The sequence below is a fragment of the Amblyraja radiata genome, chromosome 3 (assembly GCF_010909765.2).
Source record: "Amblyraja radiata isolate CabotCenter1 chromosome 3, sAmbRad1.1.pri, whole genome shotgun sequence".
Classification (NCBI taxonomy): Eukaryota; Metazoa; Chordata; class Chondrichthyes; order Rajiformes; family Rajidae; genus Amblyraja; species Amblyraja radiata.
Genome location: NC_045958.1, coordinates 118900871 through 118925264, shown reverse-complemented (window position 1 = coordinate 118925264; position 24394 = coordinate 118900871). Strand labels below are relative to the sequence as shown.

The following is a 24394-nucleotide window of genomic DNA, read 5'->3' as shown; positions in this document are numbered from 1 at the left end:
CTTACATAACTCTTACTTGAAATTATATTTTTACCACATTTTATAAAAAATTTAAAAAATGGTAAGAAAGATAATTATGCAGGAAATATTATCAATGATTGAAGCATTCCTGAAAATCTAAACTTCAGTTATAAAGTCACTGTTATTGTGCAAATATATCGGTGTAAATCTTGTGTAAATAAGTCTATGAAAACATTTCTATTTGTTGCTTTTATAGGAAAAATAGTTCCTGTACCCAAAGTTTATTAAAGAGCGTAATTAGTTCTTGAACTGGTTCAGATCCCCGCAAAGGAATTTCGGATGCATAAAATATGCTGACGGAGAATATAACATTCCTAATATGGTTTCCTGAATTGTTCATACTCAAGAAAGAAACCTACTGCATCAAAAGTAATACTGCTGGCAGATTTATTTTCTTTCATTGATATCTATTGCAGAGTGGGCATCGTTGTTTTATGTTTTACAGAGTAAAGAGAGATCAGCCTCAAATGAATTACTAATATTTGCCAAATAGTAACTGATCACATGACCTTTTAATTACTTTGCAAGTGAAAATGGTAACATCATAAGCAGAACTTGGATAATTCAGATATAGGACACTCACTGTTTAAAGGGCTTTTAAACTCTCCAACATCACAACTTCCAGAGAGCAATGTTTAAAAATCTGTCCATGCTTGTGCTCCTCTTCACATTTTCAAATAATATTTAATAAATTTAGCTGCCCTATTAAAATAGAATCAAGATTCTGTTTGTGGTCACACATTTTCCTTTCACAAACTTCAGTTTATAAAATGAGCATTGTGCAAATCTTTAGGAATGCATTGTTTCCTTTCTGTTTCATCTATTTTTGGCTACAAGACATTTTGGAAGGCATTAAGAATTAAAGTATACATTTGTGCACACAATGCATGTCCCATTGTATCCAAATTGTTTTAACTTATAATTCACTCTCCTTCTCAGTTACTGCACAACATATTAAAAAAAAATATTAGCTTTAATTGAAAGTGTCTTCAAACGCTGCTGAATCAGTTAACCTGTGAACGTATTACTCGGTCTTCCGCCAACATTCAGCAACACCTTGGCATTGATAACTTAACGTACATTAGTTATTGATGTGATTTAACATTAGCACCAGATGCTCTTCTGGTCTCTATTTCACTTTGAAAAGATTGTGGTAGTGCCAGTATCAAAAATGGGGGCAAAAACAGCTGGAGCTTCGTATCATTCGGAGCCCGGGGATTTCATGTCTGAAATTCTCAAAGTGGACTGTACCATCTAACACACGCAGGTTTCCGAATGGCATTACGCTGCAGACACAGACCCCACATCCTTGAGAGAATTCAGAGCAGACAATTTGTACGTTTTGTGCAATTTTCAACACTACTTCAGGCTGATGGGATCTCCAGGGATTTTATACATTCTTTCCTCTTCAGATAAGACGTTCCAGAATAAAGAAAAATAACTCCATCTCCAGAGGACCACTGCTAGCATAAGAGCTTCCATTGTGGATGACTGGAATTAATGCATTATCCAGATCATTCATGTAGTGATGTGGAAGAAGCAGGCCTCTTGACCCTGCTTGGTATTCGACCTGCAATGCAGAGAAAAATACCCACAAACATCATGCACTCAAAAGTCTCAAGAAAATGCTTATGACAAATTCAAAGTATGATTCTGGCTATTTATGGAAGATTTACCCAACAAGATATAACTGATGGAATGGTGGATTGGGGACAGATGAAGTCTAATGCTGAGAAATAGTGGTACATTTTGTAGGAAGAATGAGATGAGCAAATATGAATCAGGTCATAATTCTAAAATGGTGTAAAAACTCAGAAATATGAATATGTATGTGCACAGTCATTGAAAGTGATAGGGCTGAGACATGTTAAAATTCCACATGGAATGTAAGGCTTTATAAATAAGACCATAAGACATATGAGCAGAATTAGGCCTCTCAGTCCATCGTCTGCTCCGCCATTTGATCATGGCCGATCTATTTGCCCCTCTCAACCCCATTTCCCTGCCTTCTCACCGTAACCTTTGAAGCCCTTACAAATCAAGAAACTATCAATCTCTGCTTTTAAAATACCCAATGTCATGACCTCCACAGCGTCTGTGGTAATGAAATCCACAGATTCACCACCCTCTGGCTAAAGAAATCCCTCCTCATCTCCATTCTAAAGGTATGTCCTTTTATTATGAGGCTCTGGTCTCTGGTCCTAGATTCTCTCACTACTGGAAACATCGTATCCACATCCACTCAATTTAGGCCTTTCATTATTTGGCAGTTTTCAATGAGATCCCTTCTCATACTTCTGAAATTCTTGTGGCTTGAAGTACAAGAGAAAAATTGATGACAAAACTTTATGAAACACTGGTTCAGCCTCAAATGAACTATTGTGTTCAGTTCTGGGAACCACACATTAAACGTTGCAAAACCTTTACAGAGTGTGCAGAAGAGATTGACTAAAATTATTCTAATATGGAACTTTAGTAAAGAGCTCAGGTTGTTTCCGCAGAAGAGAGGAGGATACAAACAGATCTGATAGAGGTATTTGGAATCATGGGGATAGAAGATGGAGACAATCTGTTCCTTGCAGAGAAAAGGACAACAACCAGGAGACATAAAATGAAGGTGATGGACAAAAAGACCAAAAGTTACTTAAGTACTTTGTGTTTAAGGTAGAAGTGTACAGTTTCATAGACGTGGATAAATGTAAATACAAGTATGAAAGGCGTAGATGGAGTAGATAGTCAGAACCTATTTCCTAGGATGGAAATATCAAGTATTAAAGAGAGGGGCCAAGTTTAAAGGAGATGTTTATTTTTTTGTTTTACACAGGAACATGGAATGGCCTGCCAGGGGTAATGGTAGAGGCAGATATGACAGTGGCATTTAAGGGACTCTTGGATAACCACAAGGATATGCAGGGAATGAAGGGTCATGGATTCTGTGCAGGCAGATAAGGTCTTGGCATCATGTGGGCACAGGCATCGTGGGCCAAAAGGCCTGTTCCTGTGCTGCAGTGTTCTATGTTTAAGAAGGAACTGCAGATGCTGGAAAATCGAAGGTACACAAAAATGCTGGAGAAACTCAGAAGGTGCAGCAGCCACTATGGAGCGAAGGAAATAGGCAACGTTTCGGGCCGAAACGTTGTCTATTTCCTTCGCTCCATAGAAGCTGCTGCACCCGCTGAGTTTCTCCAGCATTTTTGTGTACCTGCAGTGTTCTATACCTGAAAGGAAAGAATTTGCAGGGAAATGGGGAGTGGGAATAACCAATTGTTCTTATGAAGATTTGTTATGGCCTCAGTGGCCGGAATGTCCTCCACCTCTTGTGCTATAACCTCTGAATTCTGTGAAGCTACTGGATCCACAAGTGTTTCAACAGCCGAGTATAAACTCAATATATAAGAAGGAAACGCCAAAATTAATTATGTATCTAAATGGGTGGAAGTCCCTTCCTCAGCACATTTCAGTTCATCCAAAAGTCCACAAAATCTGCAATTGATAACTGGATAGGTATTGTCATGTTTTACATATAGATAGCACACAAACATTAAAAATGCACATTTCTAAAGAAAAGGTGCAACAATTCCAGACTTCCAGTAACTCTGTATCAATGGTGCTGAAGTTGAGATGGTCGAGAGCTTCAAAGCCCTACGTGCAAATGTCACCAAAAGTATGTTCCGGTCCAAACACATTTACACTATGGCGAAAAAGCACACAATTCCTCTACTTTCTCACCAGACTAAGGAAATCTGGCATGTCTCCAATGCCTCTGAACAATTTATCTGGATCCACCATAAAAAGCATTCTATCCTAATGTATCACAGCTTGGTATGACAACTTGATAGGGCAGCACGGTGGCACAGAGGTAGAATTGCTACCTTACAGTGCTTGTACGGAGTTTGTACGTTTTCCCTGTGACCACGTGGGTTTTCGTCGAGATCTTCGGTTTCCTCCCACATTCCAGACGTACGGGTTTGTCGGTTAATTGGCTTGGTATAAGTGTATATTGTCCCTAGTGTGTGTAGGATAGTGTTAATGTGCGGAGATCACTGGTCGGTGTGGGCTCGGTGGGCCGAAGGGCCTGTATCCGAGCTGTATCTCTGAACTAAACTGCTCTGGCTAAGACTTGCAAGAAATTGTAAACACAGTCCAGTCTATCATATAAACCAGCTCATTGACTCCATCAATACTTCACGCTGACACAGGAAAAGCAGCCAATATAATCAAAGACCACTCATACCCTGGTCATTCATTCTTCTCTCCTCATCTGTCAGGCAGAAGATTAAAAAAACTTGAAAGCATATACAGCCATATTGAAACTCTTTATCACTCTTTAATGGAATTCTCATATTAGAAAGATGAATTCCGGATCTTCAAATCTACCCCGTTGATGCTCTTGCAATTTTTTTTTAATCTGCACTTTCTCTCTTTAGCTCTAATACTAGGTCCTACACTCTTTTGCTCTAATGATCTACTCGTGAATTGCATCATTTGCCTGAATAGCAGCCAAGAACAAGGTTTTTGCTGCATCTAGTTACACATGGCAATAATAGACCAGTACCAAATCAAAGTACAATTGCATGATGCTTTGGTTTTGTTTACCTTATCAGTTTCTAGAGAGACCCTGAGACTCAGTTTATTTATTCCAATTTCTTTTAAGCCTTTCAGATGTGGGCAGAGAGCAGCACAGCAAGCTGTGGCAATCTCCTTGCTCAGTTGAATCTGCACAGCAGGAATGGTGGGACTCTGTGGATCATGATTCCTTTGCAAATAGAATACCTGGAATGATATTAAATGCACTCATTAATTTTAATGATTACTAGACCAAGTGCAGACCCGTTGGGTCTGTTCCCCCAACGCCCATTTGCGGGAGGGGGCGGGGCGGGGCGGCATGCGGCGTCACACACACTAACCACCCCCACACACACCTACTACCCCCCTTGATATTATATTAACATTATTAATTTGCTCCTTTTACCCCATAACCGCCCTATCAACTGACGCATAGCCCCCACCTCGCAGGTGCGCCTAGAGAGAGAGGGGAGGGGGGGGGGGGGGTAGAGAGTGAGGGCAGAGTTTGAATGGGGAGAGACAGAGACAGAAGGGCAACAGACAGTGGGAGAGGGGTGGTGGAGGGGAGGAGGAGAGGGAGGGGGGGAGCAAGAGATGGGAGAGGGGAGGAGAGAGAGAGGGGAGGAGAGAGAGGGGGAAAGGGGGGCTGAGAGGGGGGGGGAAGGGAGGAGGAGAGGTGGGGGGAAGGGAGGGGGAGGTGGAGGGAAGGGGCTAGGGGAGGGGTGGAGGGAAGGGGGTAGGGGAGGGTTTGGAGCGGTGTGGAGGGGGGGAAGGGTAAAGACGATCGTCCCCTGTGACGGGTAGAGAGCAAAGATCCTATTGCGATCCTATAGGATCTTTGGTAGAGAAGAGAGGGGAGAGAGGGAGGAAGGAGAGGGGAGGAGGTGAGAAGAGGAGGGGGGCGGGGGTGGTGGGGAGCCTGGCGAGTGAGTGGGCTGCCAAATGAGGAGAGAGAAGCGGCTTCTGACTCTGGAAACCCACAGCTGGAATGACCGCGCAAGCGGGCGGGGCTTCACGAGCTGCGCCGACGGTGAGGAGAAGGTTCAGCACGTGAGGCGCCGCTGCCCCGAGATCTGAAGAACAAAGATCCTATAGCGGAACGGAGCTGTAGAATGTTTGTTCTGCAGAACTTTCTCGATCTTTCTGCGCCTTTAATCCACAGCGGCGTGTGGGCGGGGCCAGGAGTCAGGTGGGCCTGGATTGGTGGGCATGTGGGCATTGTGACATCAGCAGCTGGCAAGAGGCGATTATATTTTAAAAAGTGAGTTTTGTGAACAACTTTATTCAAAATCTGGGCTGAGCATATTTGAATTTCTTTCAATTATAATAGAAAGCTGATTGAAAGATTTCTATAGTCCACCACTTTACACTGCCATAACTGGAAAGTTCTAAGTAAGGCATCACGTAATTAGATTGTGTTGTAGGTTTTAACGCTGTCATGAAAAAACGTTATGAAAAGCATTGCACTATTCATATATTAATCTCAGCGGCCAAGTTTCATATTTCACTTGCCACATCTACTTTAAAACTGGGAGTAAAACTCTTTTATATAAAACTTTTAGCATATTTGCATTGTAATCAGCTTCAATATTATTGCTCATATTGCCTTAAAATAATCAGCGTCCATACCTTGAAGCTGCAGCAAAATTACAAGCAAATTTGCTATTTTCATGTTTTACTCTCTTTTTAGTTGCGTATACTCTTCAAGATAAAATGCTTTCTGGAATATTTAGTAATTTGATACATAATTGTTTTGAGGGTGGAAGTAATTTTAAAAAATACATAAATTGATACATTATTTATTCTCAAAATGGACTTTCTCACACGGTTCCAATCAAAAAATCCACTGACCTCAGTACACTTAACAATAATGCCATCCGTTTCAAATTTATTTTCCTGCAAGATCTTATTGCTAGGGATATTTTCCATGGACCGTCCATCAAGAGGACTTAGAATGCTAAAAGCAAAATAAAGTGTTATTAAAGATTACAATAATCATTAAAAGAAAAAATATATCGTGCATCAAATTGTACATCAAAAAAGTTCACAAAAAAACGATGCACATTCAATACAAAATTATATCAAGCCTGATTTTAGTCTAATTATATCCACAAATGTGCCAAATTCAGCACTCACAATGCTTGGTTACATTTGGCTATGTTCTTTGTGGCAAAGCTTACAATAAATAACTGACAAAAGAGTCAATCATCTTCTTTCTACTTCCACCTGTTACATTGCACCATGCATTGATGATACAAAAGTAGGTGGTTTAGCAGAGAGTGAAGATAGTGGTGGAAAATTGCAGAAGGATCTTGATCGACTGGCCAGGTGGGCAAAATGGTTGATGAAATTTAATACAGAGAAATGCGTGATGTTGCATTTTGGGAAGTCGAACATCGGCAGTAAATGGTAGGACTCTGGGGAGTGCCTTTATCAGTCAGGGTATTGAGTATAGAAGTTGGGAGGTCATGTTGCAGTTGTATAAGACGTTGGTGAGACCGCATTTAGAGTATTGTGTTCAGTTCTGGGCACCATTTTATAGGAAAGATGTTGCCAAGCTGGAAATGGCACAGAGAAGATTTACGAGGGTGGTGCCAGAACTAGAGGGTCTGAGCTATAGGGATACATGTTGTGTAGGCTGGGTCTCTATTCCCTGGAGTGCAGGAGAATACTGGGTAACCTTATAGAAGTGTATAAAATCATGGGAAGAATAGATCGGGTAGATACACAGAGTCTCTTGTCCAGATTAGAGGAATAGAGTACCAGAGGACATGGGTCGAAGGTGAAGGGGAAAAGATCTGAGGGGTAGCATTTTCACACAAAGGGTGGTGGGTATATGGAACAAGCTGCCAGAGGTAGTTGAGGTTGGGACTATTCCAACGTTTAAGAAACAGTTAGGCAGGTTCATGGATAGGACAGGTTTGGAGGGATATGGACCAAACACAGACAGGTGGGACTGACATAGCTGGGACATGTTGGCTGGTGTGGGCAGGTTGGGCCAAAGGACCCGTATCACTCAATGACTCTATGCGCAAATTCCTTGACTGTAATAAGTTAGTGGTAAGCAAATTTATTTTTAAATGATAAAAACAAACCTGCCTCCACCACTACCACTGGAAGCTCATTCCACGTAGCTACCACTCTCTGAGTAAAGAAGTTCCCCCTCATGTTACCCCTAAACATCTGTCTCTTAATGCTTGATACCAGACCTTACAAACAGATACACTGTTCCAAGCTCTGCTGTGGCACAAGATTACCATGTGGACAAGGGAAGAGATTCCAGCACATTCATAAATGGTCCTAAAAAATGCAAACCCTGCCAACTCTTGGGGATAGCAGAAAACTGCAGGAGGACTTCAGTGCGTCAGGCAACATCTGTGGAGGGAAATGGAAAGTTGACATTTTGGATCAGGACCCTTCTTCAAACGTGACCCAAACTAAAAAGTGTTCAGTCCATTTCACTCCAGAGATGCTGCCTGACGCACTGAGTCCCTCCACCACTTTGTTTTTGCTCAGGTTTGCAGTATCGTGTCCTGACAATGTCTGGCACGATTTGGTTGCCGCTGCTCCCTCTTCACACTGTGTTTTTGATTTTCTGTTTTTGGATTGAATCCTGTTTTTAATTTGTGTCTCTGTGATGTCTTTATTACTAGTTATATTCCGATTATATGTTATTCCGATATACTATGTAAGGTGTCCTTGAGATGTTTGAAAGGCGCCCATTAAATAAAATTTATTATTATTATTATTATGTCTCCAATTCCTAGGAATCTCTGACCCATGATGGTTCAAGATGGAGAACATTTGGGTTGGCACTGCGAATCCCAGCTCCATGTACAGAGGCATGAAAATGTCCAACGTACACGAATGCAGGATGCACCCCACTTTCCAAATGCTAACACCCAGTCAAGCACCTCCTCGCCTTCCGTGGTAGAGTTTGCGAGTCCCACATTTGCCCGACCGCTCCCAACCCACAAAATCAGATTGGAAGACATCCTCGACAGTATTAGAAGTAGTCAGATCTTGAAACAGTAAACCCTCAAAATAACAGACATCTATATTGATAGCAAACAGTGGCTCCCGTTGCACACCCACTTGTTTAAACCGCCCCCCTAAGCTGCGTTTCTTCCCTCCCGGCTCTTCGGTTAAACTTTAACCACCCTCACTCAGTTATAGCGGACAATCTGCAATAACGGACTCCATCCTCCCATCCCCGGTGTGATCCATTTATTCTGCGGGTTTACTGTTTCTGAAACTGAACAACATCTGTTCAAAAGGGTATAACCAATTTCAGGAACACTACAGACATACTCTGACAGTCATTTAAACAAAAAATATTTAACAGGATAAATATGTTAGTATTCAAAAGGCAATGGTATTAAAAAAATCATACCCTTTGTTCACTGGCTCGTCACCATCTACCCATTGAATATTTACAAATTCTCTTTTGTCATCCGAATCCAATTTTCCACAAATTATTTGAAAATCTCTCTTTTCCTTTAGAGCATGTCTTAATCCTTCCATGGTTTCTGGAGTTACCTGTACCATAAGTCCATCTGAAATTATAAATTGCTGTTATTAAAGGAATGGGAATAACTGCAACGTTTCTGGTCCAGAGAGCAGTAAGCAGAGGCCAGACCATTAAGTTGAACCAAAACTACAACACAACTTTTAAAACAAATACAGGACAGCATGAATATCCTCTGGAGGAATTTCTGACCCAATCTTTAAAAAAAAAAAAAAATTTTATTTATCAGCATGTTGGCCTTGCTGTTTCATTGATGTTAGCAGTTATCTGTATCAATTAGGAATCAGCTGAATTGGATAATAGCCTATTGTATTACGTTAATAACTAACTGCATGTATTAAGGAGCAATTCAAAATACAATTTGACATGGTGACAATTATATGTACTAGCATAGGAACGATCTTTTCTGAAATGGATTTCCGTTATGTTCTGAAATGCTATCAACCATTTTGTATTTAATTTTCTTTGTCTTACCTTCCACTAAACTGGATTTAGCGATAAATCCTGAGGTTGTTTTCAGAGCTCCATTAAACACCACAAAAGAGGCCCCTGTAACTGCAGCACAGGAAGAAGCACAAATCATTTAACAATAAACACTATTGCAGAATTTCACAACCAAAGCAAATAATAAAACACAAAAGATACCTTTTCTGGACTTGCCAGCAATAGTGTTTGCATGCGTTTGATAAGTTTTATCATCATTTTGAATGCAGACCAAGTGTGAATCAGCATCCAGGCTAAAGCATGTTCCCATTGTAATCACATGTTCATTTGAAGAGGTTACTACTTTCATGACCTGAAAAAGGGAAACCGGCAATCATTAAATTATACTCTGTAAGAGTGAATTCTAACCAGTATAAATGTTCTAAACCAAAATAGATGAGAAGACAAATTGCTTTATACCACAGGAGGTTAGAGACAGTAAATTTAAAAAAAACATGATGCACAAATAACAATTGAGGTTTCAGAAAATATTAAGACTGTGAACAGATTAAGAAAACTAGCTGGAATTTTGTTTGCATCAGACTAATGCCCCTGTCCCACTTAGGAAACCTGAACGGAGACTTTGCGCCCCATCCAAGGTTTCCATGCGGTTCCCGGAGGTTGCAGGTAGTGGAAGCAGGTAGGGAGACTGACAAAAACCTCCGGGAACCGCACGGAAATCTTGGGTGGGGCGCAAAGCCTCCAGAGATTTCGTTCAGGTTTCCTAAGTGGGACAGGGGCATAAGTCTGCATAATAAACAATATTGATATTTACTGACTAAACACAAGGAAGAAAGGAACAAACATCAAACATACAGGTGTAGAAAAGACACAAAGTGCTGGAGTAACTCAACGAGTCAGGCGGCAATACATGCTGCCTGACCCACTGAGTTACTCCAACACTTTTGTAAACCAGTATCTGCAGTTTATTCTTTCTAAATGTATAGGTATAATCTGATTGAATAGAAGTGAAAAGACAACATTTTCAAGAGATTTTTATAGCCCAAGGCCATGTTTAGTTTTTTTCGTTTTGTTTAGAGATGCAACTTGGAAACAGGCACTTCACGCAATCCGTGCCAACGAGCAATCACCCATCCACACTAGTTCTATCCTACACACTAGGGACAATTTACAGAAGCCAAATCACCTACACACATGCACGTGTTTGGAATGTGGGAGGTAACCGGAGCACCAAGAAAAAACCCACGCGATCACAGGGAGAACGTACAAACTTTGTCGACAGCACCTATAGTCAGGATCGAACCCGGGTCTCTGGCGCTGCAAGGCAGCAACTCGACCACTCCGCCCCATGTGTGCTGGATGTTTAGAGATATGGGGCAGCATTGTATAAATGGACAGGCAATAAGAAGGGAAGCAGTGATAGTTATCGAAGAATACAGCAAACAGGGGTGAAGGTTCATTCATCAGATAGTGGTGGTAATAAGTTTAATTTATTATCATGTGTACCGAGGTATAGTGAAAAGCTTTCTGTTTAGTTTATTGTCACGTGTGTACTGAGGCTCAGTGAGAAGGAGGACCCTTTTAGGTGGAAAGCAGAAGAAATCTGCAAAAGAATATGTTGTTGCACTAGGTAATAGGAAGTTTGTATAAAGGGCCTGTCCCACTTATAACCATATAACCATATAACAATTACAGCACGGAAACAGGCCATCTCGGCCCTTCTAGTCCGTGCCGAACACTTATTCTCACCTAGTCCCATCTACCTGCACTCAGACTATAACCCTCCATTCCTTTCCCGTCCATATACCTATCCAATTTATTTTTAAATTATAAAAACGTACCTGCCTCCACCACTTCCACTGGAAGCTCATTCCACACAGCTACCACTCTCTGAGTAAAGAAGTTCCCCCTCATGTTGCCCCTAAACTTTTGTTCCTTAATTCTCAAATCAACGCGACCTTTTCGGCGACTGCCGGCACCCGTCATAGGTCGCCGAAAATTTCTATGCTATGACTCTTTGGGTGACTTGGAGACCTCTCACGACCATACAGGTGACCCAAAGAGTCGCAGCGTCTTTCTGGTCGCCGCTGAATTTGCAACATGTTGAAAATTTTCGGCGACCTATGATGGGTTCCGGCAGCCGCCGAAAAGGTTGCGTAAGTAGGACAGGCCCTTGAGTCAGCTGGGTAGATAGGAGTCTTCGCAGGTCAGAATTCAGGCGACAGGATATGAGGAGTTGTAATTTATGAAAGACAAAATTGGGTGTCACCAAAGGAAAAGTTTAAATAAAGTGTTTCCAGGTGGCGGCACGGTGGTGCAGCGGTACAGTTGCTGCCTTACAGTGCTTGCCGTGCCGGAGACCCGGGTTCAATCTCGACCACGGGTGCTGTCTGTACAGAGTTTGTATGTTCTCCCCGTGACCTGCATGGCTTTTCTGAGATCTTCGGTTTAACCAGATGACTCATCCCACTTTGTCACAAACATTCCCTTTGTCCTATCTGTCCCTCCTGCCGTGCCTCTGCAACTGCCTATTTTAAAAGATCTCTCCGACCCAGTTTGGACAAACGGCTTTTGACCAAAACCATTAAATCTGTTTCCTTGAAGGTAGACACAAAATGCTGGAGTAACTCAGCGGGACAGGCAGCATCTCTGGAGAGAAGGGATGCTGCCGAGTTACTCTAGCATTTTGTGTCTACCTTCGATTTAAACCAGCAGCTGTACTTCTTTCTTACAAACTCTGTTTCCTCTCTCTATTGATGCTGCCTGACCTGTTTATTGCTACCAGTTACTATTTTTTTTTAAATTACAAGTGGAAGAATTGTTTTAAATTAATCAACAGTTTTTTGGGGGAAATATGTAAACACAAGAGTAAGGAATAAGTGTAGAATAAAACCGTAATAGAAGCAAATTGACACTTTTAATCAAACAGGCTGAGCACATCAAAGCTATTGGGAGAAACTTGGAACAAATCATTCTAATAATCAATCTATTGGAATGTTTTTCAACAATCTGTTTTAAGTATATATTTAGTATATGGTATGAAGTAATTGTCAATGTAGCGTTTCAATACAAAGTGAATTCAAAAAATGCAATTCATCATTTCTTTATCTAAGTATTCAACATTCAAGATCTTGCCAGGAAAACAGGTTTAGATCTTTTGTCCTTCAACAAATGCCCCAGTCCCACTTAGGAACCCTGAACGGAAACCTCTGGAGACTTTGCGCCCCACCCAAGGTTTCCGTGCGGTTCCCGGAGGTTTTTGTCAGTCTCCCTACCTGCAACCTCCGGCATCCACCTGCAACCTCCGAGAACCTCACGGAAACCTTGGGTGGGACGCAAAGTCTCCAGAGGTTTCCGTTCAGGTTTCCTAAGTGGGACAGGGGCATAACAATGCTTCCATTGCTGAATCTCTGACAAAGACACTTCCTCTCATAGCATCGGGTAATCAGTTTAATTTATGTTACTAACCTCACTGTATCTTCTCTTGGGGATTTTAATTGAACTTTTCCCCATCTCCAGATGAAGCACTAGACCTTCAATTGTTGGCAACGTATATTGATAATTTCGAAGATCCTACAATGAGAGACAAGCTTCTGAGTATGAACAGCAACATTTCAACAGAGAAGTATTCAAAATAATTTTTTATCTTAAATACTTAGTATGACGGCAATGTAAGTTTCTCCTGAAATTCAATTGCTTAATGAATATCCAAAATGCAAATTGAAATTCTGGAGTCATTTTTGATTTCACTTGCGATTCAGATTAGTTTGATGTCATACATAGGCCAATACCTTCACAGTAAATGGCTCCTGGGAGTGTTGTAGGGCAGGGGGGGGGATCTAGGTTCATAGCTAGATAGAGTGCCAAAGCAACCTTTGGCATGCAAGTCTTCATCATTCAGGGAAGTGAGTAGGAGTAGGGATGCTATCTTATGTTTTGAACAAGATGTTAACAAGGCTGTATTTCGGATATATTGTTCAGTTTTGGTCACCCTTCTGTAGGAAATATGCCAATGTGCTGAAAAACTGCAGGGAAAGTTCCACATTTATGAGGACGTGGTCAGGACTCAAGGGCCTGAGCTATAAGGATAGGTTGGGAAGTCTAGGACTTTATTCCTTGGAGTGCAGAACACTGAGGGGTGACCTTATAGAGGTATATAAATCATGAGTGGCATGACTCTCTTTTTCCCCCATTACTGGGGAATCAAGAACTAGAGGGAACAGGTTTATGGTGATTGGGTAATGATTTAATAGGAACCTGAAGGACAACCTTTTCATACAGAGGGTGGAGGATATGAGCTGTCAAAGGAAGTAGTTAAGGCAGGCATAATAACAATATTTGAAACTCATTTCGATATGTACATGAAAATGAAAGGTTGAGAGGGATATGGACTATTCCAGGCAGATAGGATGAGCTTGGTCAGCATGGACGAGTTGGGCCGAAAGGCCAGTATCCACGCTATATGACAATAACTAATTGTCTGCTCAATGTTTTCTAAACTGCCCTTCCACTTTAACAAAACAAGCACCTAGACCCTCAGGTATGGGTCACCTGCAAATTTACAAATTATGGTTTGCATGCCAGGTGTAGGTCATGAATATAGATAACAAAATAAAGTAATGGCTTTTGTCGAACAATTCCCCTAACTTTAACTGAAATACATCTAAATCGATCAAATCTGCACTGCTGCACACCTTTTAGAAGAGTATCCTTTATTCTTTATTGTAGAAACAAAGAACTGCAGATGTTGGTTAATCCACAAAATGTGTCTGAAGAAGGGTCTCGGCCGAATACATCACCGATCCATGTTCTCCAGGGAAACTGCCTGACCCGCTGAGTTACTCCAGCATTTTGTACCCCTTTATTCTTCAATCATTCTTTCTATCAAATTGCATCACCTCACTTTTCCATGCATTAAATTTAATCGGTCACATTTCTGTCCATTCTTTTCACCTGCTTATATCCTGCTGCTAAATATTACTATCCTCTTTGCTGTGCATAATACTGCCACGTTTCCTGTCATCTGCATATTTACAAATTGTGGCTTGTTTCCCAAGGTTAAGCCATTAAATATATATTTTTAAAATTCATGATCCAAACACAGCGAAAAATCAGTGTTCACCTTTCTCCAACCCAAAATTCACTACAACCTCTGTTGTTCGTTACCAAACCAACTCAGTGTGCATGCCATTAATATTCCTTTTATGCCAAATGCTTCAATTTTGCAAACAAGCCTCTTCTGCGCAACCTAATCAAGTCTTTTAGATAATAATAATAATAATGGATGGGATTTATATAGCGCCTTTCTAATACTCAAGGCGCTTTACATCGCATTATTCATTCACTCCTCAGTCACACTCGGTGGTGTAAGCTACTTCTGTAGCCACAGCTGCCCTGGGGCAGACTGACGGAAGCGTGGCTGCCAATCTGCGCCTACGGCCCCTCCGACCACCACCAATCACTCACACACATTCACACACAGGCAAAGGTGGGTGAAGTGTCTTGCCCAAGGACACAACGACAGTATGCACTCCAAGCGGGATTCGAACCGGCTACCTTCCGGTTGCCAGCCGAATACTTAGCCCATTGTGCCATCTGTCGTCCCAATACAGATGTCCGAATACACCACCTCGATTGAGTTTCCCTTATCAACTCCATCACCTCAATACAAAGTTACACTAAATTGGTTAAACACCATTAGTTCTCAACAAATCTGTACTAGTTCATCTCAATTAATCAATTTTCCTCCAGGTGTCTATTAATCCTGACCCAGATCATTTCCTAATATATGAACTAACCAATCACTCTCACCACTGAGATTAAACTAATTGGCCTACATTTCCTGGTCGTATCCTTACTTTGTCTTTTGAACACAAGAGTAACTTTAATCACTCTCCAGTCCTCTGGTACTGCCTTGGTGTCCAATGAGTCGATTATGGTCAGTACTCCAATTTCCTCCTATATTCCCTCAAAATCTTGGGATGCATTTCATCTGGTCCGGGTGACTTATCTACTTTAAGTTCAGCCAACTGCCGTTCAATCAATGTCTAAATTAAAGCTCTTATTTCTCTTCACATTCTTTGTGACAAAACTTACAAATATTTGCAGCATTTTAGTAAATAACATGGTTACTTGCATTCACTTGGGCTGATTTTGCTCCATGTTATAATCAGAGTTTGCTGATACCAGAATCATGAATGAACCTGCATTCATTTTAAAATGTTTATGTATGACAAGTGCATAGGGTGGAAAGGTGGACAAAATTGCTAGAAATAGAATATGAACTCTAAATACTTACTGCTAGCAAATTCATGATGGTATGACCCGTTTCTCCAAAGAGTGCTTTACGGAATCGAACACTCATTAAAGGACACGGATAAACTGTCAATGAAAATACATAGCAATTAATAACCATTTGTGGCTGTCACATTGGTATGAATGTATCGGAAATAGCAACTAAAGAGCTTCCCGGCCATTTCTAGCAAGTATTTGAAATTAGAAGAAAAGATTTAAATGCAAACCACAATCCTGTAGCAACCTAACGCAATTAGATTAAAGGTAATCAAATCATTGCATAGTGATCAAATGAGACATCATGGTTACATGTTTCATGGTAAAATACTATAAAACTTTCCATGGAGATTTTCATATTCAGATAACCAATATATTTATAACCAATATATCTTTGTTGGATAGGATGTTAAATTACAATTAAAACACAAAGTACTTGTGCTATATCTCCAGGATAAGCGCTCAACTAAGAAAACCATGCCAAAAACCAAAGTATTATCTAAATACACTAACTTACAATAAATGACTCCATATTGGAAAAAAAAAGCTACCTACATATTAATTCTCTTGTAGTTGCAAGTATATCATTGGGGTTACCAAGTGGGCATTTATCATTGGTGTTTCGTTGCGTTAGGCCTTGGGAAGGCTCAACAGTTGGTTCTGTTTCCCAAAACAACTACCCTCAATACCTGCTATTGCTGCCTCTGCGGCCAATATCTACTAAATAAAGGAAGTTGCAGCCACCTCCTAACCATTTCCTAATATATGAACTAACCAATCTCTCTAACCTTTCCACCTTAGAAATTGACACCTCATATACTGTCAATGGCCACATCAACCTAGGGAATAGCCCAAACTGCAAGCACCACAACTTCAACTTGCCTGGAAGCCCCAACTCCTCATCTTTTCTAACCCGTCAGTAACATCCTTTCTAAGTTGCTGAACCTGTTCAGTGTCATCCAACTTCCTGTTATACCACTAACCCAAACTTTTAACTGGTTTCTACATTAGACGGAATTTCTTCTTCATCTGCGCAGATCCTTTTCTCTACTCCCTTTTCTCTTGCCAAAGAAATACTCTGTGATTTACTAGGCTTAATCTTCAATCTAGCCCATTTAAGATTATCATTTAACTTCTCTAATAACCTTCTTGTACAAGCTACTGTTGTGATCATCAAGGTCATATCATCCATATAGGCCCTGATTGGCGCAGTCCGTCCTTCCGTCTTTCCCTGCCGACGACCCACCGTGATACTCTAATCACTAGCTCCATCGCCATTGTAAACGCTAATGGGGAAATAGTACACCCTGCCATAATGCCCATCTCCAGTCTCTGCCATGCTGTCGTAAAGTCTGCTGCACTAAAACACATTCGGACATCTTGGAAATATGTTTTCACTAAGTTTACTATTGATCCTGGAATTCTAAATAAATCAAAAGCACTGCAAATAAAACTAGGTGGCACAGATCCAAACACATTTGCAAGTTACAAAAACACCACATGCAAATCTATTCTCTCAAACTTGGCTGTCTGAATCTGGTGCCATATTAAACAAATGTGTTCTAAGCAACCTGTGAAACCTGAGATTCCTGCTTTCTGCACTGTAGTGTGGTATCTATTAACCTATTCCTTTCTAAATAGCTTCTGTGCCACTATGCTAAAGAAATTCTTGCCTTCTTCATTTAGGAAGCAGAAAGGCCTAAACTGACTTAACTCTGAAGACTCTTTCTCCTTGGGAATGAAAGCTATACGCTAAACCCTTGGTATGACCTGCTTCTCCCAAACTATACGCAAGAGCCTCCATGAGAATCTAAGCACATCAAGTGCACTTTTATATACCCGGTAAGGGACTCCATTCGGCCCTGGGGCCGAAGAAGCCTTTGCACGCCTATTACGACTTCCACTTCTTTCCAATTTGGTGGCAAAACATCTAACTTATACTCTATGTCTCTTAAGGGTGGTATATCTGGAGGGAAACCCATCCCCTTTTCTTTTCTGGATCAGAGTATGTCCTTTTTAAATATTCCTCTAACACTTCCTTTGAAGCTTTGAGCTTTCTACTTTTTCCCCGACTAAACATTCTTTTAATAAATTTAAATGGATCCCTATAAAATGCTGACCTGATTCGCTCCTTCTTCTTTCTCTTCCTTCTAAGGTGTTCTGCCCTCCTTAATATTGCTAATCGATTTCTTAACTCTTCTTGCAAAACATTAATTCCCTCGCCCTCACCAACTGTAGACTTTCTCAACTGTCTCCTCTCCTTCACTAATCTCTTGATTTCTCTCTCGCGTCCAGATCTAACCACCTGTGGAGCCTACACTTTCTTTTTCTCAATAACACCAAATCTGTCCACATCATATTGATAAATAAACTCTCCCATCTTATCCAACTTGTTTTTCACTGTCCCTTTCAGACTCTCTAGCGCCTTTACCAAATCGATATAAACAGTTCCCATTCCTTCCTTTCACTTGCCCTAGGCTATTTAACTCTCGGTCTCAGCCCACCGTTCTTCTCCCTGACTGGCAGATTAACCTCACCACTACCTACATCCCCCTCTACAGCACATGTTCCCTCCTCATCAGTGACAGGGGACTGTGGTTTTCTACCCGTCGCTGAACTTCACTCGACTGACTTGACTGACATCTCAAGTAATGCTCAATGTGATTTCCCTGCACTCCCTCTAACAAGCACTTCTGTCCCTGATGTATTCTGAGGACCTTTGGTGTTGTTACTTTCTGCCAACCACAAGAACAGACCTGGAGCAATTGGATTACCCGGCTACAGATCACGGGACAGAAAAGACTACGAGTAGGATTTGCTATTTTTAACCAATATCAGCAAATCACTGTCCTGTTATTTTTTCCAGAGTTATTTTAATTAAATTTTCACATCATCTCCTTTCACTAGACTCATGACTTCTCTTCAAATTATCCAGACCAATTTCTCTTTGATATTTTGCTAACAAAGGGTTAAACATTTATTTGAATCTCTGTGCAAAGTTTAAGAATGTGTGCATGTTACAGCAGATTAATTTCTATTTCTTGTTCCAAATCATTCCTAAATAATCCATAGCGTTTTGTTCATTCATACCTGTTGTCATACCATGATGACCACTTGTTACATTATGTAGTTTCACACAGTCCCAAACACTACTTTTGCAGAAGATTCTCTCCTATTCCAGTGCCTTCTTCCCTTGAAGAACTTCTTCAGTAACATAACAAATACATTGCTGAAACCTTAATAAATGGCACCTATGGAATGTGTTTTCTAAATGTCCATCATTTTCTTGAAGTCCTTAAAAACTCCCACTCACCACACCATATGAAGATGAAGAAAATTATCCTTTCACTTATGCTGCCTTTGAATACTTGACGCAAAACTGACATTACTCTCTCTAGATCATGTTCTGTGTGTTCTCCTATACACCTATTTTTAAAGAATGAAATGTTTGTATTTTCTAATTGTTGGCATTATAACTATTTTCTAATGACACATTGAAAGAGACAACACTTTGCTCAAGCTTTGCTAATCTTGAATGGTCCAACCAGATTTAGTTCTCTTCATTATTCCTAAATACCTCATAATTTTATTTCCCCGTGAATTAATCACATTTCTACATCCTTCTGACTCACAAATCGACAAGGATTATGCACAATCTAGTGGAGTTAGCCAAAGAAATAATATAAATCATTCATCGGTCATTACATCAAATAGATTGCCGCACAGGTTAAAATCTCACCATTGTATTCTGCTCCCAATCTTAGCATGAGTCGAATAGGAAACACCTTTGCCCAAGGTACTTCGAGTTTCTGAATAAGGATTCCAAACAAAAATGGACTGCTTGGAATCAGTAAATTTGCTAGCATCTGAAAAGTAGGCATAACAAACAGGAAACCTCCATGATCTTTACTACCTAGAAAGCTTTCCGTGAAGGAAAATATCCCCAAATGGCCAATGGTTTTTCCTGTTTAAAACAAGAGAGAAAAATTACCCGTATTTTTAAGGATTAACAATATTTAATTATAAATATTTGAATCACATCAGTTCATCAAATAATACTAAACCACGATTTTGAAACAGATTAGAATTCTTTATTTCTGAAATATCACTGAAATATTTTTTAAGACCCACTTTCACTCCTGCACACTTAATGATTTATTCAGAATCTCTGTAATATAACCTGCTGTTTGAGTTGAATATAATTTACAAAGCAAAATTTTATTTAAGAGATTACAAGCAATAACCATTCAGGATATGATCAGGTTAAAATTCAACTGTTTGTTAATGATTTGATTGTGAAAGTTGCATCTTGATCATTAAATAATGGGGCTTTGAACCTACCTTTAGATGCATCCTGATACAGTGTGAGATAAAAGTTCAGGATGTCTTTGGGAATTACATTTTCTTCAGATGAACACGACAACAAAATAACAACTTCTGCCTGGCCTACACCATGTAATCCATTAGATACAAAGCACCAGCATTTATTTGCAGCATCTATATACATCACAGAAATAAAGATGTAAACAAGATGTAATCATTAAATCACAGTTAAACTTCTGATCATTTTTTGAAAATATAGCTTTAACAGCACTAACGCCTTTCAAAAATCAGCTACATGAAAACATTGCCAGCCATAAAACCTCTCAGAACCACCAAATGGATAACAGAAAGAAGCAGGGGTGGAAAACCCAGGGGGGGCCAGAGGGGACACGTCCCCCCCATGTTTTGAGAGGTGGGGGACATCCCCACCAAGCTTTTGTAATCCGGATTTTAAAACCCGGTGAAATCTCCGCTTTCCACGAGACAGTGGGGTTGGGACTGAAGATCGAAGGCTCCGATTGGACGAGATAGACGTCGGTCAGCAGGCATTGGGGGCGGGACATAATTCAGCGCGATGATTGGAGGAGGGAGGAGTGGGGGTGGGGGGGCGTGGGCCTGAGGATAGAGTGCGGTGATTGGAGGAGGGAGACGTGGCACAGACCTGCACTTCATCCGCAGCCAGGATCGATCCCGGCCGGGTCTCCGGCGCTGTCCCGAATGCCCCCGCCCCCACGGGTGGCCAGAGAGGTCGGCAGCAAAGATCCTCCGCTGTAGGATATTTGGTCGGTAGTCAGACGGGCGCGGTGCCCCCAGGCCCACAGCCAGCGCAGAGAAGCAGCGCTAAACCAGGTCAACTCTGCCTGTCCCGCCAGGTGAGCCTATAGCCCTTCCTGGACTTGCAGGAAATATGGCCAGCGCGGAGAAGCAGTGCTGGTATCCCATCAGTCCAGTTAACCCAGTGAGACAGGCAGAGTTGAGCTGCATTTAGCGCTGGATTGAGCCTGCGAAGCCTCGCGCGTGTGAGTGTGCGCATGGCCGCCAAAAAATTGTGTCCCCCCCTCCCCTCCATGTTTTGATAGCGAGTTCCGCTCTTGGAAAGAAGTACAAGTAAAATGTCAAGTGCAGTCTGAAAAGCTGGAAGAAACAAGGGGCCTTTTGGGATTAATGCTAGTACTGCTGAGTGAAAGACCTGAAGCTATATAGAGATGAAATTATTGAGAGTTTCATAAATGAAAGGCATGAGGAATTGCCAAGTTTTAAAAGGAGGTTGGCTTTCATTGCATTTTTGAAAAAGTTATTGGCATCTGGAAAATTATGGCATAATAAAGTCAAACAGCATCAAATTTAAATATTTGGTTTTCTCTGTGTTTAACTGGAGGAAACTACAACTCAAATGTCATGGCATGTACTATAGCATTCTACAGTTCACATTTCCCCCCACAGGTAAAAATCAGAACAGTCAAGGCAAACATTCAGGCAGAGATAACCACGAGAGGAGAGAACAAACCAGGCAAGAGATACTCAAAACAAATAATAGAACATTGGGGGTGGGAGAGAACTTGGATTGCATGTCTGTAGATTCCTGAAGGCGCAGGACAGAGGGATAAAGTAGAAAATAAATGCTGATCGTGCTCATGGTACCTAGATCCCTTGACAGAATGATAAAAAGTGGATGAACAAGATTATGTAGAGGGAGAGGTTTGGGATTTAGTGGGAGGTGGTTTGAGGGCAGTCTAATCCGAGTTTAATTCTTTATCACAGAATAGGGTGCAAAGAACTTTCAATGGAAACATTTCACAGAAGGACAACTTGGAAGTGGTCATGTGACCCACTGTGCATAAGGCTGGAAGAAAAAGATCATTATCACCGCATTTTTTAAATTAATTCCATTGTCAAATGTTAAATCAAATCATTAATTGTCAATAAAATCACAGATAAGCAAGTCCAATTGATGAATGAACAGACATTCTGACCACGATTAGCATTGATCCAAGGAAATAAAGATGGACAAGGTAGGGAGAAATTGAAAGCAGTTTAGTTTAGAGATACAGCGCGGAAACAGGCCCTTTGGCCCACCGAGTCCGCACTGACCAGCGATGCCCGCACATTAAGATTACCCTACATACACTAGGGACAATTTTACATTTGCACCAAGCCAATTAAACTACAAACGTGTACGCCTTTGGAGTGTGGGAGGAAACAGAAGATCTTGGAGAAAACTCATGCAGGTCATGGGAAGAATGTACAAACTCCGTACAGACAAACACCAGTAGTCAGGATTGAACCCGGGACTCTAGCGCTGTAAAGCAATAACTCTACCGCTTCGCCACCCTGCCACCAGTCAGCAATTTATTTTCCAATGGGGAATGCAGAGGAACACAAGGATGTACAACTGGAGTTTCTAAGTATATATAAATAGCCACATTTGCCTCAATGGACTCTTCAAATCATGGTGAGAGAAGCACAGAGGGTCAATGTTGGATTCATTACAGTAAATGGGATCCAAACCCAGGGCAGTAGCATAACAGTTAAAAGATAATCATCTAAGCAGAAGTAAAAATACCTAGCAACATTTGTAAATTGAGAAACAGCGTTAACATTTCATGCCAATCTTTCCAATTATCGTTTAGATAACAGATACAGCGTGGACTTTGGGCCACCAAGTCCGCACCTACCAGCGATCCCCGCACACTAACACTATCCTACTAAGGAAAATTTACACTAAGGACAATTTACAATATTACCGAAGCCAATTAACCTACAAACCTGTACATCTTTGAAGTGTGGGAGGAAACTAGGGCATCAGGAGAAAACCTACACAGGTCACGGGGAGAACGTACAAACGCCATACAGACAACACCCGTACGCAGGATTGAACCCAGGTCTCTGGCACTGTAAGGCAGCAGCTCTACTGCTGTGCCATCGTACCGCCCCTTCTAAGAAGAGGTCACTGACCTGAAACTCTGGAAAACTGGACAGCTATAATATTATGCAGGAAGATGTACGTCTAAAATGGTGTTCACACAGAATTAACACTTGATTTGTTATTGTAAAACTGACCCCCAGAGCACCAGCCACTTTAACTCGGTTGCTTGAAAGTGTTATTTATTCAAGTACATTGCTTTGTGGTAAACGTACAGGGTACTTAAAACAACCCCATATGTGTGAATGTACACAAAAAAGTTGGAGAAACTCAGCGGGTGCAGCAGCATCTATGGAGCGAAGGAAATAGGCAACGTTTCGGGCCGAAACCCTTCTTCAGACTGAAGACCTACTCCACCCCATGTGTGTGAACTGTGTGAACTGATCGTCTAATTTAGATTAACACATGCATGATAATGCAAAATTTAAAAGTTAACTTCGGGCTATAGATCTACATTTTTGGCTAATTACAGAAGTAAATGACTGTTCAATATTAGGATTTAAAATTAATTAATCTCATAATCTCAGTTTTGGAAAGGCATACATTCCATAATTAATTGGTAGATCTACTCACAATTCACAAGTTTCACGTTAACGATAAGATTGGCATTCAGCACAAAGGTCAGGGGATTTGGCTCCGCACCCTTGAGCAGCATCATTGCCTGGGTCTGAGTCGGATGCTCCTCCACCACTACTGAGCCGTCACATAAAGTCAAAACGAATAAATCAAAAGGTTATTGTGAATTGAAAACACGTTGTCCATTTGTTCATTTTATTAATCTAGAATACCATCTTCATCATCATCATCTTTAATAAAGCCAGAAACAAAATAAGACATCACCGTCACATTTTGACCATGGTGCAAGTCAATAAAAAACAACTGTTTCAGATTATGCTCTTAAATTCTTGATAAAGTGACCTACCTTCCAAACTTTTAATCCATAAACATGAGAATTAATAGATGAAGGCGATTCTGCCATTTCACTCAATATGTCACGTACCCGAAAGTGATCATTTAAAAAAAAAAAATCAAATGACCATTATAATTTAAGTGAAAAGCAGCTATCGGTAGATCAGCTCTACCATGATTGTTGTGTTCCTAAGAAAACTGCATGCAGCGTCACACACACACACTAACTATCCCCCCCCCTCACACACGCTAATTACCCCCCTTGATATTATATTAATATTATTAATTTGCTCATTTTACCCCATAACCACCCTATCTACTGACGCATAGCCCCCAACTCGCAGTCACATCTAGAGGGGGGGGTGGGGTAGAGAGTGAGGGCAGAGAGA

At 41.0% G+C, this 24394-nt stretch overlaps 1 protein-coding gene across 8 annotated transcripts in view; it reads right to left on the bottom strand.

The window, feature by feature from the left end:
• The window catches only part of zfyve16 (zinc finger FYVE-type containing 16), a 67985-nt gene that overhangs the window by 556 nt on the left and 43035 nt on the right, over positions 1–24394 (bottom strand). For 4 of the 8 annotated variants that reach the window (XM_033018722.1, XM_033018723.1, XM_033018727.1 and 1 more), the window contains 11 exons: positions 23670–23801; positions 20192–20347; positions 19590–19814; positions 15858–15940; positions 13028–13132; positions 9761–9911; positions 9590–9670; positions 8981–9143; positions 6439–6544; positions 4618–4794; positions 1–1591 (listed from right to left, as the gene is read on the bottom strand). The exon at positions 1–1591 is cut by the window's left edge and continues 556 nt beyond it. In XM_033018722.1, coding sequence (XP_032874613.1) covers positions 1430–1591; positions 4618–4794; positions 6439–6544; positions 8981–9143; positions 9590–9670; positions 9761–9911; positions 13028–13132; positions 15858–15940; positions 19590–19814; positions 20192–20347; positions 23670–23801 — 1541 coding nt within the window. In that variant the 3' untranslated portion in view covers positions 1–1429. The remainder of the gene's footprint in view (positions 1592–4617; positions 4795–6438; positions 6545–8980; positions 9144–9589; positions 9671–9760; positions 9912–13027; positions 13133–15857; positions 15941–19589; positions 19815–20191; positions 20348–23669; positions 23802–24394) is intronic. The other 4 variants (XM_033018730.1, XM_033018725.1, XM_033018726.1 and 1 more) reach the window with 2 other exon arrangements.